Below are 20073 nucleotides of genomic sequence, written 5' to 3' on the forward strand. Positions count from 1 at the left end.
TGTAAGTATCCAGGTGCCTGGTGAAAAAGAAGCAAGAGGTTCAGGAGACTTTGGCCAAGAGTCGCTGACGCGCAATTAAGGTTGGCAGGCGAAACTCAAGTTGGGGTCTGTGCTCAAGCACGTTTTACTCCTGAAACTTGATGGAGACAGAATCTCCGAGTTTCACCGTTCCACCCTGTCAACAGCGTCATTCGCAGAAACCCCACGTCGGCAGAAAGACATACTCCAATGTATCAACCATCGCAAATGCTCCCATCATCTGTGCAACGGCATCGTGAAAAGGCACATTCCGAGAAGATAGTCATGCCACTATCCTCATATGATGCTCCTCGTCCTGGCCGTCCCTTGGAGCGCGCTCTCCTTGCGGCCCCGAAGTCGAGCCCATAATCACGCCAACCGCGCCATCGCCAAAGCTGTGTGGTGTTGCAGTTCAGTGAGGCCATCATACGCATTCTGTGGCTCAGACTCTAGTGCTTCAGCATTTGCTCAACGTGGAAGAGACCCGCAAGCCTGCATTGTTCTCTCCAGCACCCAACAGCGTGATGAGCTGCCACGCTTTGTTCGGGGTCAAAAGTGAACGTAATGGATCTTGAGTGCTCCGTTCAATGAGAGCGAATGGCTGTAGTCAGAGACGCTGTCCTCCTGCAGTCAGTCGACTCAATGGTTTACGTCTGTCGAAAACGTTCAACCTGGGAGGTTGGTCCTCAGAGCAGCCCTTGAGGTTGTTTCTGGATACTCACGTTTGAAGCCATTTTGGGGATTGCCACTTTAAGGCCACCCGCCCCACACCATCAATGGCAATCCTTCACGTCGGTGGTGATGAGTCGACCCAACTGTCGAGCCTTCAAGTCAGACAGGAAGAAGCTGCAAAGTCTTCACGTCGAACGGCCTCCATGCATACAGCTTTCTGAGAGCAATTGGAAGCTCAAGAGCAGTGATCAAGTCTGGAAACATTGTCTCAAGGCCTCCTCAATCGGGCAAGACGTCGTAAGCTCACTGACATTGCTTAGTGCATGCAACCATACCACCAATGACATTCAACTTACTTTGTCTATCAATGAACAGACAGCAGATGCTATGCGCCAAGAGTGTCGACTGTCGGGACTAAAAGCAGTCCTCCAGCGGGCACTATTAATGTTGGCATTCGGTGCGTTGAACGACAAGGTCCATGGACATCGACACCGCCTCCTACGGACATCGATCCAAAGCCAGGGCGCCATCAGCGGTGAGGCGCCTACTCGATTCTACTCAACCACAAGCAACCACCCACGTCATGAAAAGACCAGTCTCAATGCCCGAGTCGTTCGAGTTCCCCTTCATGGCCTTGCGAACGCTCGGGAACACATCTCATACGAATCGACATCGGGGGAGCCGATACAGATCCATACATAGCCCGTCCTGCAAGTGCAGAAGGAGTGCAAGCGAAGAACTCGTTTCAGTCGACGTCGAATTGTGTCATGGATCATGGCATAACGGCGAGGCGAAGGCTCCTTGAGGCAGGCCAAGACAACATCCTGGACCGTCTGAGCTGGCTACGCGCTTCTCTCAGCATGTACGGACTAGCTGAATATTTATAATGGCAGATCATGACGTCTACCCAGGCGGTTCGTTGAGGCAGTGTGCCATTGACGCTGTGCCGCATCAATGCTCGGTTACGATTGGGATCGTTGCCAGCCAAGAGAATCTCCGATGGCTGGCGAGTGTCTGGGACGTATGGGGTAGTTCGAGCGCGGAAAGAAAACGAAAAGTAACTGCCTAGCAGCTAAGGGGATCGACAAGGTATTCATAGAGAATGATGGGGAAGAGGTGGTGGCAGCATACATAACAACGCGGACAACGAGAGCGCTAGCGCACGGACCACTTATACGCGGATTTCCTTGATAGGGCAGGGGGCTGTCACATGCTTTACGCGGGATCGACTTCTTTCTGCCTGTTTCATTCTGAAGATAGCATTGCGGCTGGGAAACAGTACGTGAACAATGGCTGTGCGACGAAGGCATTGTAGACTATAATACAAGTCGTAAGTTGTCTCCAAGTTGATTTTGACATCAACAACAACACTTCCGTCTACAATCTCCTCCACAACGCAAACAAACACCCGTTCGATTTTTTCCAAAAGAGCAACTTTACACAGCATTCCTACACAATGGCCATTCCACCACCAACCGACGGCGGCTACCAGCTATGGTGGTACTACCCATCCATGGCCGGCAACATCATCTTCGCCGTCCTATTCTGCATCCTCTCAATCGCACACCTCATCGGCCTCGCTCTCAACCGGATATGGATATGCGTTCCCCTCGTAGTAGGAGGCATTCGTACGCTCATCTCCTCCATTTCCTCCTCCGTTTCATTCTAACTTATCCTACAGTCGAAATCGTCGGCTACGGCATCCGCGCCTACGCCAACTCCAACACCAGCACCGTCACCCTCTACGCAACCCAATCCGTCCTGATCCTCCTCGCGCCCATCCTCTTCGCCGCCTCCGTCTACATGTACCTCGGCCGCCTGATGATCGCCACAAACACCACCGCGCTCTCCCCGATCCCGACTCGCTACCTCACCAAACTCTTCGTCTGCGGCGACGTCCTCTGCTTCTTCATCCAAGCCGTCGGCGGTGGGATGCAGTCCGTCAAGAAACTCGCCGACAAGCAGTACATCGCCGAGTACGTCATCCTGGTCGGATTAATCCTGCAGATCATCTTCTTCGGCGTCTTCGTCGTCGTCGCGGTGATGGTGCATATGCGCATGGCGAGGAAGGGCATTGAGGAGAAGACGGTTGCGTGGAGGAGGCTACTTCTCGTGCTGTACGTCGTGAGCGGGCTGATCTGCTTGAGGAACATCTTTCGCGCGATTGAGTACGGGATGGGCACGGATGGATACCTCCTGCAGAACGAGTGGCCTGGTTTCGTCTTTGACGGTGCGCTTATGGTCATCGCCCTGATTGTCTCTTTGGCTTGGTACATCGGCCGTGGTTCGAAGCTCAACGTTCGGTACGATAGTGTGTCGAGCACGGAGGAGTTGAAGCCTACCCGATCGTGAGCATCGTGAGCAATTTTCAGGCTAGGTATGGATGGCGGATGATGATGAGCAGGATTGGAGACAGGCGCATTGTGAGTGAGCGTTCAAAGGGGTTTGAGTTTAATGAGAGTGTAACATAGGCGTTGGCAAGAGAATTGGCATTCTCGAAAGGCTGTAAGCAGACAGTCCATAGATGATATCTCATAATTAGTTCAAGTTCTCGGAAAGTATCCCATAATGACTTCGAAAAGTCCTCTTCAGTCGTCTCAAGTCGCTCACGGCGTAATAGCCACGTCCACATGGTCGATGCCAATTTGCGACTGCGGCCATACAAGCCACTGCTTCCACTGCCGACCCAGATGAGACATGATCGATCTCAACAGAGTGTACCCCGAATTCCCAATCGCCCAACAATCGCGCCGGTAATGTAATACCACAGCAAAATTCGCAAGAATCACCAACGCCTCCGGTCGTGCCTCATCCAGAAGCTGGAGATACGCAGGCGACGACATGATAAGCCACACAAAAGCCGTGTTCGTAGTCGCACGATGTTCCGGCTCCAGAGCTCGAACCTCATCGAAACACCGTTGCAACCACACGATCGTGTCTCCGTACGTCTGTCGGCTTGACTCGCTGATGTCTGCATTCTGGATCAACATCAGCAGCGACGCCGTTTCGTCTCCAGGCCGGTCGGCGTAGGAATCGCGCCGTGCTATCGCATCTTTCATGAATTCACCGACTTCTGTCGCTGCCAAATCGCTCCAAAAGGGGCGGACCACGGCGTTGATGCCGCGGAGTAGTTGAGCACTGCCGATCAAGGCCTCGAGGAAATCTGAAAATGTGACGTTGGGACCCATGGAGAAGGTGTCGCAGAAAGAATGGACTCCGATCAGGTGGGCGAAGGTAATGACCGCGACGCAATTCTCGGAATCGACCTTGGTTAGGATATCGTCTAGACCGGCGATCGCCTTCTCCTGGAACGATGCGGCTAGTGCTTTGTACGTCTCGTTGGGACATGACAGATGTTTCGAAAGAGCCGCAAGTCCAAGCATCTCGTGCAGAACGAAATGGTACTTGAACGCGGTCTTGATCATCAAATTCCGATAGCTCTCGTCATGTCGGGCCTGGCCAGTAAACGTGGGACACACGTGGAAGGCGAAATGATTGTAGAGGTCCAACTGGATAAGGCATATGTCCGTCGCCCCTTGTGGAATAGTAGGTGATGCATCGTTGCCGTTAGATTCGATCGCTGAAGGCGACGGCACCAGCGCAGGCGACTTGTGGTCCGATGGCGACGTGCTTGTCCTCACGACTGCCGTGTCTTGGAAAGGGCAGTGTAGTCGTCGAGTGGTGCAATTGGTACATGCCGGACGCTTCTGGTCGCACTGTGGCTTCGTCGTCAGTCTTGGGGGCCTGTTTTCCAGGAGTTTCCGCGTAAAGGAACGTATAGCCTTGGACGACGGACACTAAATTCTCACGTGCGTACCTTTATATGTCGCTTCTTGCAAGTGATGCAGCCTCCTCTTGATTTTGTATGATACGTTCTTGGTTTGCCACGGCCTTGTGAAGGAGCCATGTTGTTTGAGTTGGTATAGCGAGCAAAACACAAGGACCAGGCTTTGGCGTCGTTCGCCTTCCTCTTCAGCTGCTCAGCTCGTTTCCTCCTGGACCATGCTTCGCTCATGTCACGTGGAAGCACTTGGCACGCTAGAAGTAGTGGTATTGGCGGCGGCACGTCATTGGGGTGAAGGATTCATCGTCTCGCGGCCCCTTGCCCTTCTTCACGATAGACTTCCAATCATGCACGCAACTGATGAGAGGATAGCTGCATTTGTCTCGGGTTCAGGTCGACTATCACCCGCCTAAGCCTTATGGCACAAGGTTCAGGTACCAACTACCGTGGCACAGCAGCATTTTGGCCCCATCCCGAGCCTGATTTCCTCCTTAGTAAGGAATTCAACGGTGAAAGTGTACCGGATGAAGATCATTGCTAATCACCAGGCTAATCTTCAACGAGGCAACGACACGCCCTGCTCACTCCTCAGTCGATGGAACATTTTGCCGAGCTCAGAACGGAAGGAACATTTGAAGTAACTACCTAGGGCGGGAATTTCACCGATCCATTAAGGGCGGGCCGTTTCTTGCATCAAGAAAGCGTACCGCTCGCCCGAAGGCGCATTATACTCCTCACAAGCGAGAGACCCTTTCCTCAAACGTACTATCCTCCGCTGGCAGTATTGCTAATCCGTCTGCCATAACACAATCGAGATCTTGCTCCCCTGGATCCTACGCTTACATAGACGTCGGCCATGAGTTCTGGAGATCGACCCAGCCTGAGCGTGTCTGCGGTATGTTGCCTGATCCCTCACTCAAGAACCCACCTGTAAGACAGTGGCAAGCACGTTTACACGTTTAGTCTACAGAGATATCGTGGAGAAGCTCATCATACACGAACGCTAGCTGATGGATCCTTGCAGCTCTACATCTATCCTATCAAGTCCCTCCGAGAAATCTCCATCAAACATGCAACGCTTACACCGCAAGGGCTACAATATGACAGACGCTTCATGCTGCGAGAGATCAAGGAAGATGGTAGCCGAAAGAATATGGGCTGTTATCATGTCCCCTTGATGGCTCGTTTCGTCCCTGAATTCGCCTCTCTTGATTCAAATGGCAAGGTCAACGATGCCATTAGAGTGTCCTTCTCTCCAACGTCCCAGGATACAGAGAACCAGACCGAGATCTTGATCCCTTTGGAGCCCGACGTGAGTAAGCTAAAGGAGACGACGATTGCCATGCATGGAAGTCCTTGCACCGGCTACGAAGTTGGGGAGCAGTACAACGAGTGGTTCACAAAATGTTTCGGCTTCGATGTCGAGCTCATCTATGTTGGCGTGAACCGTCGAACAGTGTTGGGAAACCTCTCTCCCAACGAACAACAGAAAGAATCGACTACTTCTTCATGGATGTCGACCATCACGAACAGTCTCCCAGGCATATCGTCCATCTCTTCGAATGCTAACGAACACACCGAGAATCACCACGAACAAGGCCTCGCCCTCTCGGACGTTGCCGCCGTCCTGGTAGTCTCCCAGACTTCGCTAAACCACGTCAAACGCCTACTCCCCTCAAATGTCTCTCCAGACATCCGCAAGTTCCGCCCAAATATCGTTATCGGCGGTTCCTCCGAAGAATTCGTCGAGGACTTCTGGGCCGAGCTCTCCATCGGCGAGGACAACAAGAAAGTACTCTTGACGCAGAACTGTAACCGCTGCGTGAGTCTGAATCTTGACTTCAACAATGGCAAGTTCGCAGATGGGCCGGAGGGCAAAGTTCTGGCGGGTTTGGCGAAGGACAGGAGAGTTGATCCAAATGCGAAGTGGAGTCCGGTGTTTGGAAGGTATGGGTTTCTCGAGAAGGACTCGCATGGAAAGGGGATTGACGTAGGTGAGGAGGTGCTGATTGTGAAGGAAAACAATGAGAGGACCGCGTTTGGTAAGTCAGTCCCTCTCATGTCATGCACAGTACTAACGACACTCCAGAATGGCCGCACAAAATCCCTTCCTAGATCCACTTCACTCAAACTCCTCCAACCCCCAACCCTCCACCTCCCTCGAAGCAGTAACCTCCGCCGCCCACCCAAAAACCCTCAACCACCACCCACCCGCCATAGGACTCCACTCAATCGCATGCGGTGCCCCCGAAATAACCGCCCCCTCCACCCTCGGCGCCTTCACAAACCCCCTCGTAAACATCTCCACATGCCTCCCCTCATGCTTCCACAACCACTCCATCGTCCCAACCCCATACAAAACCGGAATCTCCACCCTCCCCTTAAACACCTCTTTCCTCTCCCTCCAAACTCCGTTAAGATCCACAACCTCATTCAGCAAAAAAGGAGTATTCTGCCTCCAACACAACTCCCTCAATTCCTCCCCACAACACCCCTCCGGCCCCAGCATCAACGCGAGCTTATCCTCCTTCCCAAAAGGCCCGATATGCACATCCTCCTCCTGCCCCAGAGGCAACTCCCCTTCCTTCCACTTCACACTCCCCAACCTCTCGCTGCCCCGCAGCATCGCCGCCGTAGGCTCCTCGCCCAGCCCGAAACCCACCATCCCCGCCCAGGGATACTTCCTCGCTTCCACCGCCGTCTGCGAGTAATATCCCGCCGCGATGATGGTTGTAGCAACGGCCATGCTGTGACTCGTCGTCACCAGCGCACTGCACCCGTTCTTCAGGCCGAATTCCTCCCAGAGCAAAGGGAAGATGTACTCGTGGTACCACCGTGCCTCTTCTTCGAAATCCGAGACTCCCTGCGCCGGCTTGTCGAAGGTGTCCGCTTTGCGAATCCAGCCGCTCGAACCGAGGTAGTTGGGGCGGTGGAATGCGACGAAAGTGATTCCTGTTAGGGCGGAGTAGGTGGAGGCGTTGTATTGCGGGTTTATGTCGTAGTTGTGGGCGGAGCAGGTGGCGCCGTGGATGGCGATTAGGAGGGGTTTTGTTGGGGAGGTGTGGAAGAGTCCTGAAGAGGGGATGTGAGTTATTCCTGTGAGGATGGCGTTGTTGGCGAGGCGGAGGGTGAAGGGGGTGAAGAGGGAGGAGGGGTTGGTGGAGAAGGCTGTGTTTGGATCTTGGGTTTGAGGAGGGGACATGGTGGGAGAGGGGAGGAGAGTGAGGTGTTCTGAGATGCTCCTGTGCGATGTCCGCTGCGAATGGTTTCGCTTGCTTTTATATCCTGCTCGTGAACGAGACTGCTATTCTCACCTTGCTGCAAGTGGCTCAACTTCGCCCTTGTCACTACTCCCGCGAGACCTAACGATGAGAGCGTATAGCACTGCGACTGTGTTGGTATGTCAACTTCATGTCTCGCCAAAAGGCTGGCACTAACTCGGAAGGGACGCAGGTGGCCAAAGCGTCAGCCTCGACTAGTCTTATTCATCCAAAGCTTAAAGTAAGTGAATTAGCGAGCTGAGCGAGCTAAGAGGCACTCTATACCTCAAGATAGACAACGCTGGTCCCTTCACAGCTGGTCGGTGTCTGGTAGAGCGCCATTTCCATTCGTCGCCGTGCCGTCGAAGAACCTATTAGTCGGTCTCGGCAAGCCCAGATGCTCTCTCAGCGTAGTGCCTTCGTAATCTTTCCTGAACAGCCCTCTGCGTTGCAGCTCAGGTACCAGTCTCTCGCAGATGGCGTTGAGACCCTCGGGGAGATATGGCATCGTACACGTGAAGCCATCGCAAGCCTCTTCCTTCAACCAAACGGTCATGTCGTCCGCGATCGATTCGGGCGAACCCACGAAAGCCAGACCAGAGTACCCTCCGTATCGCTGTGCGAGTTGACGGACCGTGAGGCCTTCCTGCTCAGCGAGATTGATCACGCCCAGCCTTGCCGTGTGGCTGGCGTTCGACTCGGGGATTTCCTTTGGCAGAGGTCCGTCTGGCTCAAACTTGCTCGCATCGCAACCCAGGGCGATAGACAAGGAGGCAATGGCGCTGTCGTAGTGGACTTTGCTGTCCAGCTCCAGCCGTCGCTTCTGAGCGTCCTCAGGGGAGTCGCCGACGATGATCATCGCAGCTGGCAAGATCTTGAGGTGATCCCGGTTTCGGCCTGCCTTCTCCACTCGACCCTTAATGTCAGCATACAATTCTTTGGCGCCTTTGAGGTCTCGTGGAGAACAGAAGACCAACTCCGCTGTTTCGGCGGCTAGCTGTCGTCCAGGCTCGCTCTGTCCAGCTTGTACAATCACGGGCCAGCCTTGAACAGGTCTCGCGATGTTGAGTGGTCCTCGCACGCTCAACTCGTCGCCCTTGTGGTCCAGAACGTGCATCTTTTCTGGGTCTAGATAAATGCCACTCTCAGGGTCCCGTACGAATGCATCGTCAGCGAAGGAGTCCCATAGACCAGTGACAACATCATAGAACTCCCTCGCACGCTTGTATCGATCGCTATGCTGCATATGCTCATCTTGGCCAAAGTTCTTCGAGGATTCCGGGTTGCCTGTGGTGACTATGTTCCAAGCTGCTCGTCCATTGCTCAGATGATCCAGTGAAGCAAACCGCCGAGCGATATGATATGGCTCGTCATACGTCGTGCTTGCCGTTGCTGCCAAGCCAATCCTTTCTGTGACTTGGGACAGGGCCGAGAGCAGCGTGAAAGGCTCGAAGGATGTCGTAGTGTGACTACGTTTGAGAGCTTCCACTGGCATGTTCAACACCGCAAGGTGATCGGCCATGAAGAAGGCATCGAACTTGGCTTCTTCGAGTTTCTTGATGAATGACTTCAGATGGTTGTAATTGAAGTTGGCATCTGGGTATGCTCCGGGATAACGCCATGCTCCAGTGTGGAGAGAGACGGGCCTCATGAAGGCCGTCAGGTGAAGTTGCTTCTCATTCGCCATCTTGTCTTGTTCCAGCGTCTACTCTCAAGGTTGTTCCCTCGTTGAGGACCTTCGCATTGCCTGCACGAAGCTATATGTTCGTTTTATGTCATGCGGCTATTAGAAATGCAGAGCTCCGAGTTCTGGTGGGCCTGGCCGCGGGGCGAGCACGACATCGCATCAGAGCGTAATATGGCCGCGGACTTAACGCTATCGTCTGTAATCACTTTAATCCGGCCTGTGCTATCATGAAGCATGTTGACTGAGCTTCTGTTCCATAGACAATAATGACCGTAGTCCTGCGTTATCTTGGAGGCTTCCTATCCAATTCTGAAAGGGTAATCCAGCCACTACATTCCGAGTTCCCATTACCTCTTCGCCGGCGCCTTTGCGAAGAAAGAACTGAGTTTCTTCATACCACTCGTGTCGGCCTTCATCAGCTTCTTCACACCTTGGCTCGTGTTCTTCTTCTTTAGGTCTTCTTCCTCCTTCTTACGCTTCTTCGCCTCTGCTCTCTCAACTGCCTCATCGTCTTCCATGGCGCTACGCTTGCGAGATATGTTGTCGCTCAGGGATCGAAGGGCTTGTGCTTCCTTCTTGAGCGAGGCGATGTGGGCGAGATGTTTGTCCAGAGATGAGAAATCAACCCCAGATTCGCCTGCATTGGAAAGTAGCGGCCGAAGCTTCGTCCGCAATGAAGGCGAGATGTAGCTGGACATGAGGAAGTCGAGGGCGACTTTGGTGCGTAACAGATCTATCACGCCGTCTGGTGCGGTGTTGGTGTCCGCCTCGGCGTTGATGGAGACAGAAGTAGCTGCGGTCGAGACTGTCGCCATGGTTGTTCCAGAAGCATCTGTCTCTTGCGACTGGGCTTCTGATGCTGGCTCAGATTCGACTCCATCATTGGCGATGCTGATACTGCTTTCTTCTCTCTTGATGCTGAGGACTGGCACATCTAATGGCTGCTTGACGAATCGGTCTTCCATACTAGCCGGTAGCCCCTTTGCTTTTATTCGATTTGCCTTGGCCACGAGTTCCTTGACCAGTTTTGGCAAAGCCAACGAGTACATCTTCTCGTCGCCCATGTCCATGCAGTCGGAGACTGCTTCAACCCTTGCTTCCAGACATTGTTCCAGTTTAACAGGTGTGCTTTGTTGCAGGATCTGCGACAGATGCGGTGACGCCTTGGTCAACTTAGCCAGATAATCCGAGGCGGCAAGGTATTCCTGTCCACCACTCTCGCTGTCTTCTGCTAATGCTGGCAACAAAAGGAAGAGAGGGTCGACCGGAGTTGCGACGAACATATCAGGTGTTTGCAGTACATAGCCAGACTCTTTCCCCTCGGCCTTGCCATGATCCTGGTCATTCTCTTGATCCGGCGCCAGTAGCCAGCTCCTCTGCTGATTCTTAGGTGCCGCGACTTTCGTGAACTCGTAGAATCCCTTCTCTGGACACACAAAATATCGATTGGGTGCTGAAGTCGCAGGATTCGAGATCGTCGCTATGCGAGCCTCTGTAGAGGCGTCTTTGGGCAGAACAAATAGCTGAGGCGGGTTGTCCACACTCGCATCCAGCTTCTTGAGGGTGGGTTTCGGTATCGAGTCTGCGTCTTCTTTCTTCTTGCCTGCGGTCGTCTTGGTTGATCGTGTTTTTGCCATGATGTGATGTTGGTAGTTATGTAAAGCCTTCCCAATTGGCTTTACCTGACTCTCCAAGAACGTCCAATGTCGTGTTGGCTAAATCGCTGGAGAGGAGGAAGGAAAGTTCATGTCAAACGCGTGTGCGAGGTGCGTATAAACGCGAACCCACATGCCATTAAAATTTGACTAAATTTGATGTTGCAGCGTCGAAAATTGATTAAAAGTCGACCAGCTTTATTCATTCACTGGCTGCCAGTTATCTTCGCTCAACCCTCACGCGTCGAGCTCCCTGCATCCTTCCCGCTTCACTGCAGCCACGCATCCATGTCTGGCGGTGGAAGTGTGTGTAACGAGCGACAACAACAAAACAAAAATGCCAGAAACCGTTCGATGATACGGCCACTATTCTATCCGGCGCCATGGTCGTCGTCCGCGAGTCTCCGCGAGCGCATCACTCCCCCGACAAGACCGGTGTCCAATGGCCTCCCAAATCACCTTTCCAGGCGCTGCTGAGTTCACCAAGTGGGAGGAAGAGGTGGCAGGATCACCAGAGTCGCGCAGAGCAGAGATCTCCAAGTCCGAGTCCTATGCGAAAGTCGATGCACAGCTCTCAGAAGCTGCAAGAGCTGGCGAACATGGACGATGACGACCAAGAGGACGAAGATGAGGAGACGCTGCAGTTGAAATTGCAAGAGATTCAGGCGAAGCTGAGATTGAAGAAGCTTCAAGCAAAAGAGCGAAAGGCCGAAGGTGCAGGTGGAAGAGCATCACGGCAGGACAGCGTGCGATCATCTTCCCCCAGGAAGCCCAACATATCTCCCACCCGGCTATATAAAGCTGCGATTGAGGTCCCTGTCTCGCCAGTTCGAAATGCCAGGGCGCCTGAGGAACAAATGTCGCCAGCAAGAAGGAGGCTGGGCTTGACTTCGGTGCCTCGTGCAGAAGAGGTGTCGCTTAAGAGGGCGAGGGATGGAAGTCAAATCAAGAGGTCCGAATCGCGACAGAACATGCAACAGTCGCAACGGGAAGTACCCAAAGTGAAAAGCTTCAGCGAGCGACTGGCACAAAGCAGGACTGCTGTTGAAGAAAAGCAAGCCAAGAAGGACCATCTCGACAGAATACGCAGCTCCGGGTTCACCCACACCAAAGCGGACACACCGTTGCGAAGAGACCCGGAGTCCAAAGGACGAGTATCGAGGTTGGCAGATGACAGCAAGAGACCCTCCTCAGCAGGCCAAGCACAAAGCTCTACGCCTGCAAAAGACGCCTCGATATCCCGTTCTGCTTCGGCTCGAGTGCCACGTGAAAAGGAACAAGCAAAACCGCACGCTAGAACTCTGTTCAATCCTGAAGCATACGGCCAAGAGTCTGGAACCGGACACGACGAAGGAGACAGCGACGCATCTCTCGACATCGAAGACGCAGATGATCAAGCGGGCTTCGATGCTTTCTCGAAAGTCCACCTGAAAAAGCGTAACATTGAGCATTCAGTCATTGCGCGTGAGATGGAAGGCAAAGAGGTGTACACAGTGCGGCGTCTCTTGAAAGAGGTCAAAGCACCGCATTACGATCCACCCGATTGCGAGTCGGACTATGTTGTGTTCGCAGTACTCGCCTCCAAATCTCAGCCCTTCTCGCACGCCGAAAGTCACAAGACCGCGGAACAAGCGAAAGAGGATTATCAAACGCCTCGAAACAAGTTCATGGTCTTACATCTGACAGATTTAGAATGGGAAATCGACTGCTTCCTCTTTGGCACAGCGTTCAATCAGTTCTGGAAACTTACACCAGGTACTCTCTTGGCCATCCTCAATCCAGCCATCTTACCACCCAAGGGAAATCAAAACAATGGGCGCTTCAGTTTGAAGCTTGGCAGCAGCGAAGACGCCGTCATGGAGATCGGTATAGCTCGAGATCTCGGGTACTGCAGCGCTGTCAAAAAGGACGGTCAGCCATGTGGTGAATGGATCAACAAGCGCAAGGCCGAAGCCTGCGAATTCCACATCTCCTTGCAGATCGAGAAGAACCGCAAGAGCAGGATGGAGGTCAACACCATGTTTCGAGGCGCTAGAAACCCCGACGACAAGATTAAGAGTCGAATCGCGAGGGATAAGCAGGCGAAGAAATCTGGTGGTGGCGCATCGTACCATCGTGAGTATGGCCAGCTGTATAGTGTCAACTCGGGCGTAAGAGGAAACAGTGCAGCGAGTCTGCTTGACAAGGACGACACCGACGCATTGCACAACATGACGCAAGAAGAGGCGAGTCGCAAACGGATTGCCAATGCGCAGAAAGAAAGAGATCTGGCCAAAAAACTGGGCGAGATGGGAAGGGGTGTTGGGGCTGAGTATATGCGTTCGAAGCATCAACATACGACCTCGACAACAACAGTCTCATCCACCACTTCATCCAACAGAAAGGACATCAGCGCCGCTGAAGAAGCTCGAAACGCACTCTTTTCCAAACCCTCAGCCGCCGAGCTGGGCCTTCTAGGCAAGAAAGCGAGCGACGCCCATCTCAGCCCCGCGAAAGACCGCAAGAAACACTTCGGCCTCGGCGCCATGTCACTGCAAAACGGCGGGAGCAGCGCAACCAGGACCTCTGAGCCCATGGGCTGGGGCGCGGCCAGGAAACCTGGTCTGCTTCAGCCTAAAGAGAGTAAAGTGGGTAGCCCCGAGCGAGGACAGACGAGGTTGGATACGGCTCCGCGTTATCGGAGTCAGGATACTAGTCTGAGGAGCCAGGGGAGCAGTAGTCCGGTTAAGAAGAAGGCGCGGTTCGATTTGGCGAAGGGGATCAGGATGCCTGGGCGGGATAGTTTGCCGGGTGCTGCTGGTGGTGGGCAGGTGGATGATGATGAGGATGATGATGATTTGGATATTGTGTAGACCGCTGGACCAGAGCTTACACGACGGAACAGGCAGGAGCCGCTGGGTAGGGAAGTGCCAGTCAACGAACTTCGCATGAAAGACAGAAGACGAATATCATATGACTCGCTCTGGAACAGCCTCAGAACACCATCCCATGAATTCCGCCTTTCTAATTGAGCGTATTAGGATCCGTATGGGCACTCGCCTCATCACACCCCTGAACACTATTCCCCACGCTCTGCGCACACCCTCCATACCCATCAACATCAGCGAAAATTCCGCTCCCATCCGCACTCGCCGCCATCAACGCCGAGCTCGTCGCAGAACTACCATCCGCCCCCGGCCCGAACGTCACATTACCATTCCGGAAAACCGGGTTCGCGGTCGCGTTGGTAAAGTAGTACGCGTTGCGCTGGCACTGCGCGGTGGGGAGGAGTGTGGGGAGGTTGATGAGGTATTTGAAGCCTTTGGCGGTGTATCTCGATGCTGAAGAGGCGATGGTCGTGAATTCGAAATCGAAGGCTTCTGGGTAGATCCCTGGGCCGGAGATGGGGTTGGGGAGGAGGGCCCATTTCGTTTGGGCGGAGAGGATGGGTCCGCCTTCGGATTGGTAGGGGGCGGCGTCGGGTGTGAATTCTCCTAGACGAGTGGGGTTTCCGCCGAAGAGGAGGGTGGATGCCAAGGCTGGGACGAGGCCGTTGGGCAAGGGGCCGGTTTCGCCCGCGATGTAGCCGGAGGTTTGGGCTTGCAGCGGGGAGGGGGAGCCGTTGAGGGAGACATAGGATATATAGACTTGGCCGACTTTGAGGCCGCCGTCGATTTGGAAGGCGGACATGCGGATGTCGTCGCTGAGGCCGATGTTGACTATTGCGGGTTGTTGGCCGGCGGGGAAGCCATTCGGGAAGAGGGTTGGGTCGTTTGGAACGTCGAGGAGGGCGACGTTGAGGAGTGGGTAGGCTTCTTGGATGGCTGTCAAGGCTGCGGCCTTCGGCACTGGGACGACGAACCAGGCTGGTGAGATGTTAATGGGAGATCTTGGGGGTTTGATGGGTGGGTGGCTTACTGTTGTTGGCGGTCAGTGTCCTGACATCAGGGTTGTAGACGGCGACATTGTTGGCGCACTGGGCGTTGACTTGTGACAGTGTGGCTATCGAGGCCAACAAGGCCAGAGCGTATGATCGGAGCTGCAGCATCTTTGGAGGATTTGTGGCAAGTCTGACCAGTCTGTCCTTCTCTGGGCAGCACGGCGACAAACTACATATAAGAATAACGATATATTCCACCTGCGCTCTCTCAATCAAGCGGAGATTTACCCGTCCGCACTCGTTTTGCTGCTGCTGCTGATGACGACGGGTGGCTTGAAGAACGCGGTGGGAAAGCTAGTAGGAAATGCGAGCCTTCGCGGCGAGCCCTCGCTTCATAGCTGTGCTGATGAAGTCTGCACAGAGCACAACTCCAAGGTTCCGAATTCCAGACTATGCACAAGGACTGCCGGTGCAAGCGTGTGTGCGGTGGACTCCACTCAGCTCGTACATGCTGCGTTTCGAAGGCGAAGCTTTCCACGTTGGCGGGTGCATGTGGCTCGCGGCGTGCCTGGCGATCGCGTCCAAGCATACGAAATTCCTAAACCAGCTGTTCCACGCGGAAGAGGTGGTGCTGCAGGATGCAGCTGTGGCCAGTAGCGCTCGAGGACAGGCGAATGGGACAGCTGCCGGCCAGCTGAAGTGAGTAATGGTCGAAATGCCTCCGACGGACGCGGTGAAAATCCAAGAGCCGCAGCGTGGAAAGTTTAAAGGCGAACTAACGCCCGGCTAATGTTGAAGTCTTTGATGTTCGGCGGCATGGCTGCTTCGAGGCATTGCAGGCGCATCGCTGATGGGCGTACGTGTGTGCTGGCAGTATTGAAGCCTTGATTCCATATTGATCGTAGACATTTGGAAATGACGAGAGGATAAGGAGGAGGAAAGAGGAGCAGACGACGTTGAGGTTGGTGGTGTCGGAGAAAAGTGCCGGCGTTCCGAGACGAATGAATGCCAACCACTGGCAACAACTTTGAATCTTTCACCTCACTTTCTGCTTTGTAAATACCACTCAACATAAACAGATGAAGGTCCGGTACCTCTAACAGCACCTCCCATCCTATGTAAGCCTGGAGAAATGCGCCTGTTCGAATCCGCCGATGAACACTAGTCGCCCATGGTACTTCAAGTCGGCCACCATGATGGCTAGCAAGGGATTGCTTTCGAGGCCTGTCCATCGCCCACTTCAACCGGATGACATGGTGAAGACTGGAATGACCATTTGCATGATTGGCTATGCCAAATAATCGCCACCGATATGCTGGACCAACCATTGACGGCATGCTAGATATCTTTCTCACACTCCCTCATGCGAAAAGAATATCGACATCAGACGACTGCCATATCCTCAGCTACGTAGAAGCTTCATATATCTGCGCCGTGTCATATCGTGGTCAGAGGAAGAGGTAAGACCCGACCGATGCTCCGGACCAATTTCTTCCATCATTGTTCCTTATATTGATGATCTCACAACTTGCTGCCTTTATGGCTCCAGCAACGACTGCAGCCTGGGGTGGTTGTTTTCCGGAGGGAAAGAATGACATTGGCCAATCACATGAAGGATTATACTCCACCACCTTTTTGCCGACGGAAAACGTGCTCACCAAGGTCCTCCTAGCATTTACACCGCCAATGGTTAATCGAAACCAAAGCTGAGACTTTGTAATATCACAACACCACAGACTACGCAATGGGAGACATACAGCAAGATACATCTGCCAGCCGATCACCGGAGCCCAGCCTCTCTAGCAGAGTCAAAGACAATCTTCAACCAGACAAGCTAGGTGAGATACGAGCCTACTGTTATTACAAACAGTACGATCCCAATACAAACCCTGATGGAATTGTCGCTCTTGCAATCGCGGAAAACAAGTTGATGAGAAATGAAATCACGCAACACATCAACGATAATTTTCTTATCACACCGTGGCACTTGACGTACGGTGAAGGCCCAGTCGGGACAGCAGCCTTAAGGAAGGAACTCACTTCCTATGTCAACCAGGTCTTCAAACCATACATGCCCGTGGAGGACTACCATATCTGCATGTGTAATGGCGCCGGCAATGCAGTCCATAACCTGGCCTTTTGTGTTGGCGAACCTGGAGACGGCATATTACTCTCCAAGCCACTTTACACGGGCTTCCTCTCGGACATTGAAGCAGGGGCAAAGATCAAAGTTGTGCAAGTTCCAATGGAAGGCGTCGATCCAGCGAGCCCAGAAGCGGCAAAAAAGTTTGAAGAGACTCTGCTAGAAAGTGAACGAGCTGGTACTCGAATTCGGGCAATATTGATACCCAATCCGCACAATCCACTCGGTCGGCCTTATAACGAGGAGGCTTGGATAGCATTTCTGAGGCTGTGCAGCAAGTATAACATCCATCTGATCTCGGACGAAGTATATGCGCAGTCCTGGTTTCCAAGCGATGACTTCCCTAAACCACCGCTGTTCACGAGCATCCTCAGTTTGGATCTGGAGAAGTACATCAATCCAGCACTGGTCCATGTTATATACGCCATGAGCAAGGATTTCTGTGCCAATGGCATCAGGATAGGATGTCTCATCTCACCTTTCAATCCCGAAATGATATCAGCATTCAAATCGATTACTGGATTCACTCGACCCAGCCAGCTGGCCGAACAAGTCTGGTTGAACCTACTCAAAGACAGACCATATCTAGAAGATTACTTCCCAGAACTACGGAGACGAATGGCAGACTCTTATGCTTATACAACCAACAGGTTCAAAGAGTACGGCATCCCTTACACTGCAGCTTGCTTCAGTCCTTGCCTGTGGATAGACCTGAGCCGATACCTTGAAGATGACTCCGAAGAAGCCGAACTGGCACTCGCGTGGCGACTCGTCAAGGCCAAGGTCTGGGTCGCCATGGGTGCGATATTCGGATCGGAGAAACATGGAAACTATCGAATCACCTTCGCCACCCCGCGTGAAGAATTGGCGTTGGGCCTGGATCGAATGTTTGAGGTGTTGGATGGCATACGTAGGCCGTGAGGATGTGTAGTCTGCTGGGCTTGGCGACAGGGTGTGCTCTGGTGACCTGTGACTGGGTTCTGGGTTGTTGTGTTTGGTCGGTAGTTGAGATTGAACATGAGATTGGGACCGACTACCGGGCTGTGCACGTTGAATTCATGCACTCACCAGCTAGGAGACCAGATGACAAGGCTGTGATCCTGGTTTGCACGAGGAAACGAGATACGAGATGACATGCATGTCTGGAGGGAAACACATTGTGACTGCTGATGACCTAAAAAGCATAGCAAGTATACCTGTAGGTAATCCTTCGTCTCTTCTACACTTTCTAACAATTCGCGTCCTTCGAAGATGCTCTCCTATCAAGATCAAAACATCACAACCCTCCTGGTCCAGCTCCTCGCCCTTCCCATCATCTTCCTCACAGCATGGCTCACAATCTCCTACACCCGCATCCTGCTCCTCCGACGGCGCCTCCCATCAGGTCCATTTCCCCTCCCCTTCCTCGGCAACTACTTTGACATGCGAATGAAACGCCCCTGGATCCACTGGGAACGACTCGCCCGCCAATACCAGGCTCCTTTGATGACGCTCTGGAACGGCCATCGCCCAGTCATCGTGTGCAGCGACGCTTGGGTTATATCTGAGCTGTTCGAGAAGAGAGCGAGTATCTACTCGAGTCGACCGCGGATGGTGTGCATGGGGGATTTGACCAACACGAGCGAGAATAATCAGGTGTGTTTGAAGTATGGAGAACGGTGGAGGGTGCATAGGCGGTTGACGGTACCACCCACAAACCAAATGAAGTTGCACTTTTCAAGGTTGACGCATACCTTCTAGCACACCGCCGTCGGCACCCAATCCCTCAAACCGCACCGCCCTTTCCAAAGCGATGAATCCACCATCCTCCTCCGCGATATCCTGCTACAGCCTTCTTCATACGTCCCCGCCATCGAACGCTACTCCTGCTCGGTCGTCTCCATCATTGGCTGGGGACGTCGAATCGACCGTCTCAACGATCAAGTCGCCCAGATGGCGCTGGCGTTCATGGAAGTTGTTAACGCCGTCATCCCTGGACAAGCGATGATGGAGATCATGCCGTGGCTAACGAGGTTGCCCGCGTGGGTCAATCCTTTGCCGGGGAGGGTTCTGGCGGAAGCGACGAGGCACACGAGGTATTTTTATGAGATGACGAAGGAGAGTGCGGAGACGAGGGCTGAGGGATCTTTTTCGAAAAGGTTGATGCGGGAGAAGGAGGAGAGCGGATTGACTTGGAAGGAAGTCGGAAATTTGACGTCGAATTTAATTGGAGGCGGCGTGGATACGACGAGTAGTTCGATGGTCAGTCTCATTCTCGCCATGTGCTGTTTTCCAGAGAAACAACGCAATGCCCAAGAGGAACTAGACCGAGTCGTCGGACAAACCCGCATGCCAACCTGGGAAGACGAAGGCTCCCTCCCCTACCTCACCGCAACCGTGTCAGAAGTCCTCCGCTGGCGAACCGTAACCGTCCTGGGCGGCCTCCCTCACGCTCCGATCCAAGACGATGAGTATCAAGGGTACTTCATCCCGAAGGACACGTGGATTGTAGGCAACATCTGGGCGATCCATCGAAACCCTCGCGATTATCCTGAGCCTGATGAGTTTCGACCGGAGAGGTTCTTGAGGGGATTGGAGAGGCCGCATCCGAGTAAGAAGGGGCATAGTGCTTTTGGGTGGGGTAGGAGGCAGTGTAGTGGGCAGCCGTTGGCGGAGCAGGGACTTTGGCTTGTGACGGCCAGGTTGTTGTGGGCATTTGATATCAAGCCGGGGGTGGACGAAGAGGTGAGTATGCTGTGGCTGATGGAGGGATCAACCCAGCTGATCGTTTGGACCCAGGGTGATGAGATTCCTCTCGACATTTTCGCGTATACCGCGAGCGAAAACCAGCGCCCGGAGCCATTCGAGGCTCGTTTCATTCCCAGGTCGGCCGAGATCGAGAAGATGATCCTGACTGAAGCTGAAGCGGCTCGAGAGCGACTGAGGGGATATGACGGCGAGCCGAAGATCAAACTCGACGATATACCATCACTTCACCTAGATTGAAAATTCAAGA

The 20073-nt window shown here is 53.4% G+C and overlaps 10 protein-coding genes across 10 annotated transcripts; 5 read left to right on the forward strand and 5 right to left on the reverse strand.

Moving 5' to 3' along the window:
• Nucleotides 1-2146: 2146 nt before the first annotated feature.
• Nucleotides 2147-3042, forward strand: M409DRAFT_53731 (uncharacterized protein; the record flags this gene model as incomplete). The annotated part of the gene is made up of 2 exons (XM_033812454.1): nucleotides 2147-2318; nucleotides 2372-3042. 2 exons carry the CDS (start codon nucleotides 2147-2149, stop codon nucleotides 3040-3042), a joined length of 843 nt encoding a protein of 280 aa, XP_033668649.1.
• Nucleotides 3043-3296: 254 nt separating this feature from the next.
• On the reverse strand, nucleotides 3297-4597 carry M409DRAFT_21912 (uncharacterized protein; the record flags this gene model as incomplete). Its single annotated transcript, XM_033806088.1, has 2 exons — nucleotides 3297-4406; nucleotides 4508-4597. 2 exons carry the CDS (start codon nucleotides 4595-4597, stop codon nucleotides 3297-3299), a joined length of 1200 nt encoding a protein of 399 aa, XP_033668650.1.
• A 733-nt stretch (nucleotides 4598-5330) lies between these two features.
• On the forward strand, nucleotides 5331-6483 carry M409DRAFT_21913 (uncharacterized protein; the record flags this gene model as incomplete). Its single annotated transcript, XM_033806089.1, has 3 exons — nucleotides 5331-5369; nucleotides 5499-6421; nucleotides 6474-6483. The coding sequence occupies 3 exons, from the start codon at nucleotides 5331-5333 to the stop codon at nucleotides 6481-6483; spliced, it is 972 nt and encodes a 323-aa protein (XP_033668651.1).
• Nucleotides 6484-6596: 113 nt separating this feature from the next.
• On the reverse strand, nucleotides 6597-7676 carry M409DRAFT_21914 (uncharacterized protein; the record flags this gene model as incomplete). Its single annotated transcript, XM_033806090.1, has 1 exon — nucleotides 6597-7676. One exon carries the CDS (start codon nucleotides 7674-7676, stop codon nucleotides 6597-6599), a length of 1080 nt encoding a protein of 359 aa, XP_033668652.1.
• Nucleotides 7677-8044: 368 nt separating this feature from the next.
• Nucleotides 8045-9421, reverse strand: M409DRAFT_21915 (uncharacterized protein; the record flags this gene model as incomplete). The annotated part of the gene is made up of 1 exon (XM_033806091.1): nucleotides 8045-9421. The coding sequence occupies one exon, from the start codon at nucleotides 9419-9421 to the stop codon at nucleotides 8045-8047; it is 1377 nt and encodes a 458-aa protein (XP_033668653.1).
• A 202-nt stretch (nucleotides 9422-9623) lies between these two features.
• M409DRAFT_65890 (uncharacterized protein) lies at nucleotides 9624-11058 on the reverse strand (the record flags this gene model as incomplete). The annotated part of the gene is made up of 2 exons (XM_033816708.1): nucleotides 9624-9638; nucleotides 9781-11058. The coding sequence occupies 2 exons, from the start codon at nucleotides 11056-11058 to the stop codon at nucleotides 9624-9626; spliced, it is 1293 nt and encodes a 430-aa protein (XP_033668654.1).
• A 401-nt stretch (nucleotides 11059-11459) lies between these two features.
• On the forward strand, nucleotides 11460-13928 carry M409DRAFT_65869 (uncharacterized protein; the record flags this gene model as incomplete). The annotated part of the gene is made up of 1 exon (XM_033816699.1): nucleotides 11460-13928. The coding sequence occupies one exon, from the start codon at nucleotides 11460-11462 to the stop codon at nucleotides 13926-13928; it is 2469 nt and encodes an 822-aa protein (XP_033668655.1).
• Nucleotides 13929-14079: 151 nt separating this feature from the next.
• M409DRAFT_65870 (uncharacterized protein) lies at nucleotides 14080-15103 on the reverse strand (the record flags this gene model as incomplete). Its single annotated transcript, XM_033816700.1, has 2 exons — nucleotides 14080-14921; nucleotides 14974-15103. 2 exons carry the CDS (start codon nucleotides 15101-15103, stop codon nucleotides 14080-14082), a joined length of 972 nt encoding a protein of 323 aa, XP_033668656.1.
• A 1576-nt stretch (nucleotides 15104-16679) lies between these two features.
• On the forward strand, nucleotides 16680-17999 carry M409DRAFT_21919 (uncharacterized protein; the record flags this gene model as incomplete). Its single annotated transcript, XM_033806092.1, has 1 exon — nucleotides 16680-17999. The coding sequence occupies one exon, from the start codon at nucleotides 16680-16682 to the stop codon at nucleotides 17997-17999; it is 1320 nt and encodes a 439-aa protein (XP_033668657.1).
• A 330-nt stretch (nucleotides 18000-18329) lies between these two features.
• On the forward strand, nucleotides 18330-20063 carry M409DRAFT_21920 (uncharacterized protein; the record flags this gene model as incomplete). Its single annotated transcript, XM_033806093.1, has 3 exons — nucleotides 18330-18761; nucleotides 18819-19802; nucleotides 19857-20063. The coding sequence occupies 3 exons, from the start codon at nucleotides 18330-18332 to the stop codon at nucleotides 20061-20063; spliced, it is 1623 nt and encodes a 540-aa protein (XP_033668658.1).
• Between the last annotated feature and the right edge of the window lie 10 nt (nucleotides 20064-20073).

The sequence above is a fragment of the Zasmidium cellare genome, assembly GCF_010093935.1.
Source record: "Zasmidium cellare ATCC 36951 unplaced genomic scaffold M409scaffold_14, whole genome shotgun sequence".
Taxonomy (NCBI): domain Eukaryota; kingdom Fungi; phylum Ascomycota; class Dothideomycetes; order Mycosphaerellales; family Mycosphaerellaceae; genus Zasmidium; species Zasmidium cellare.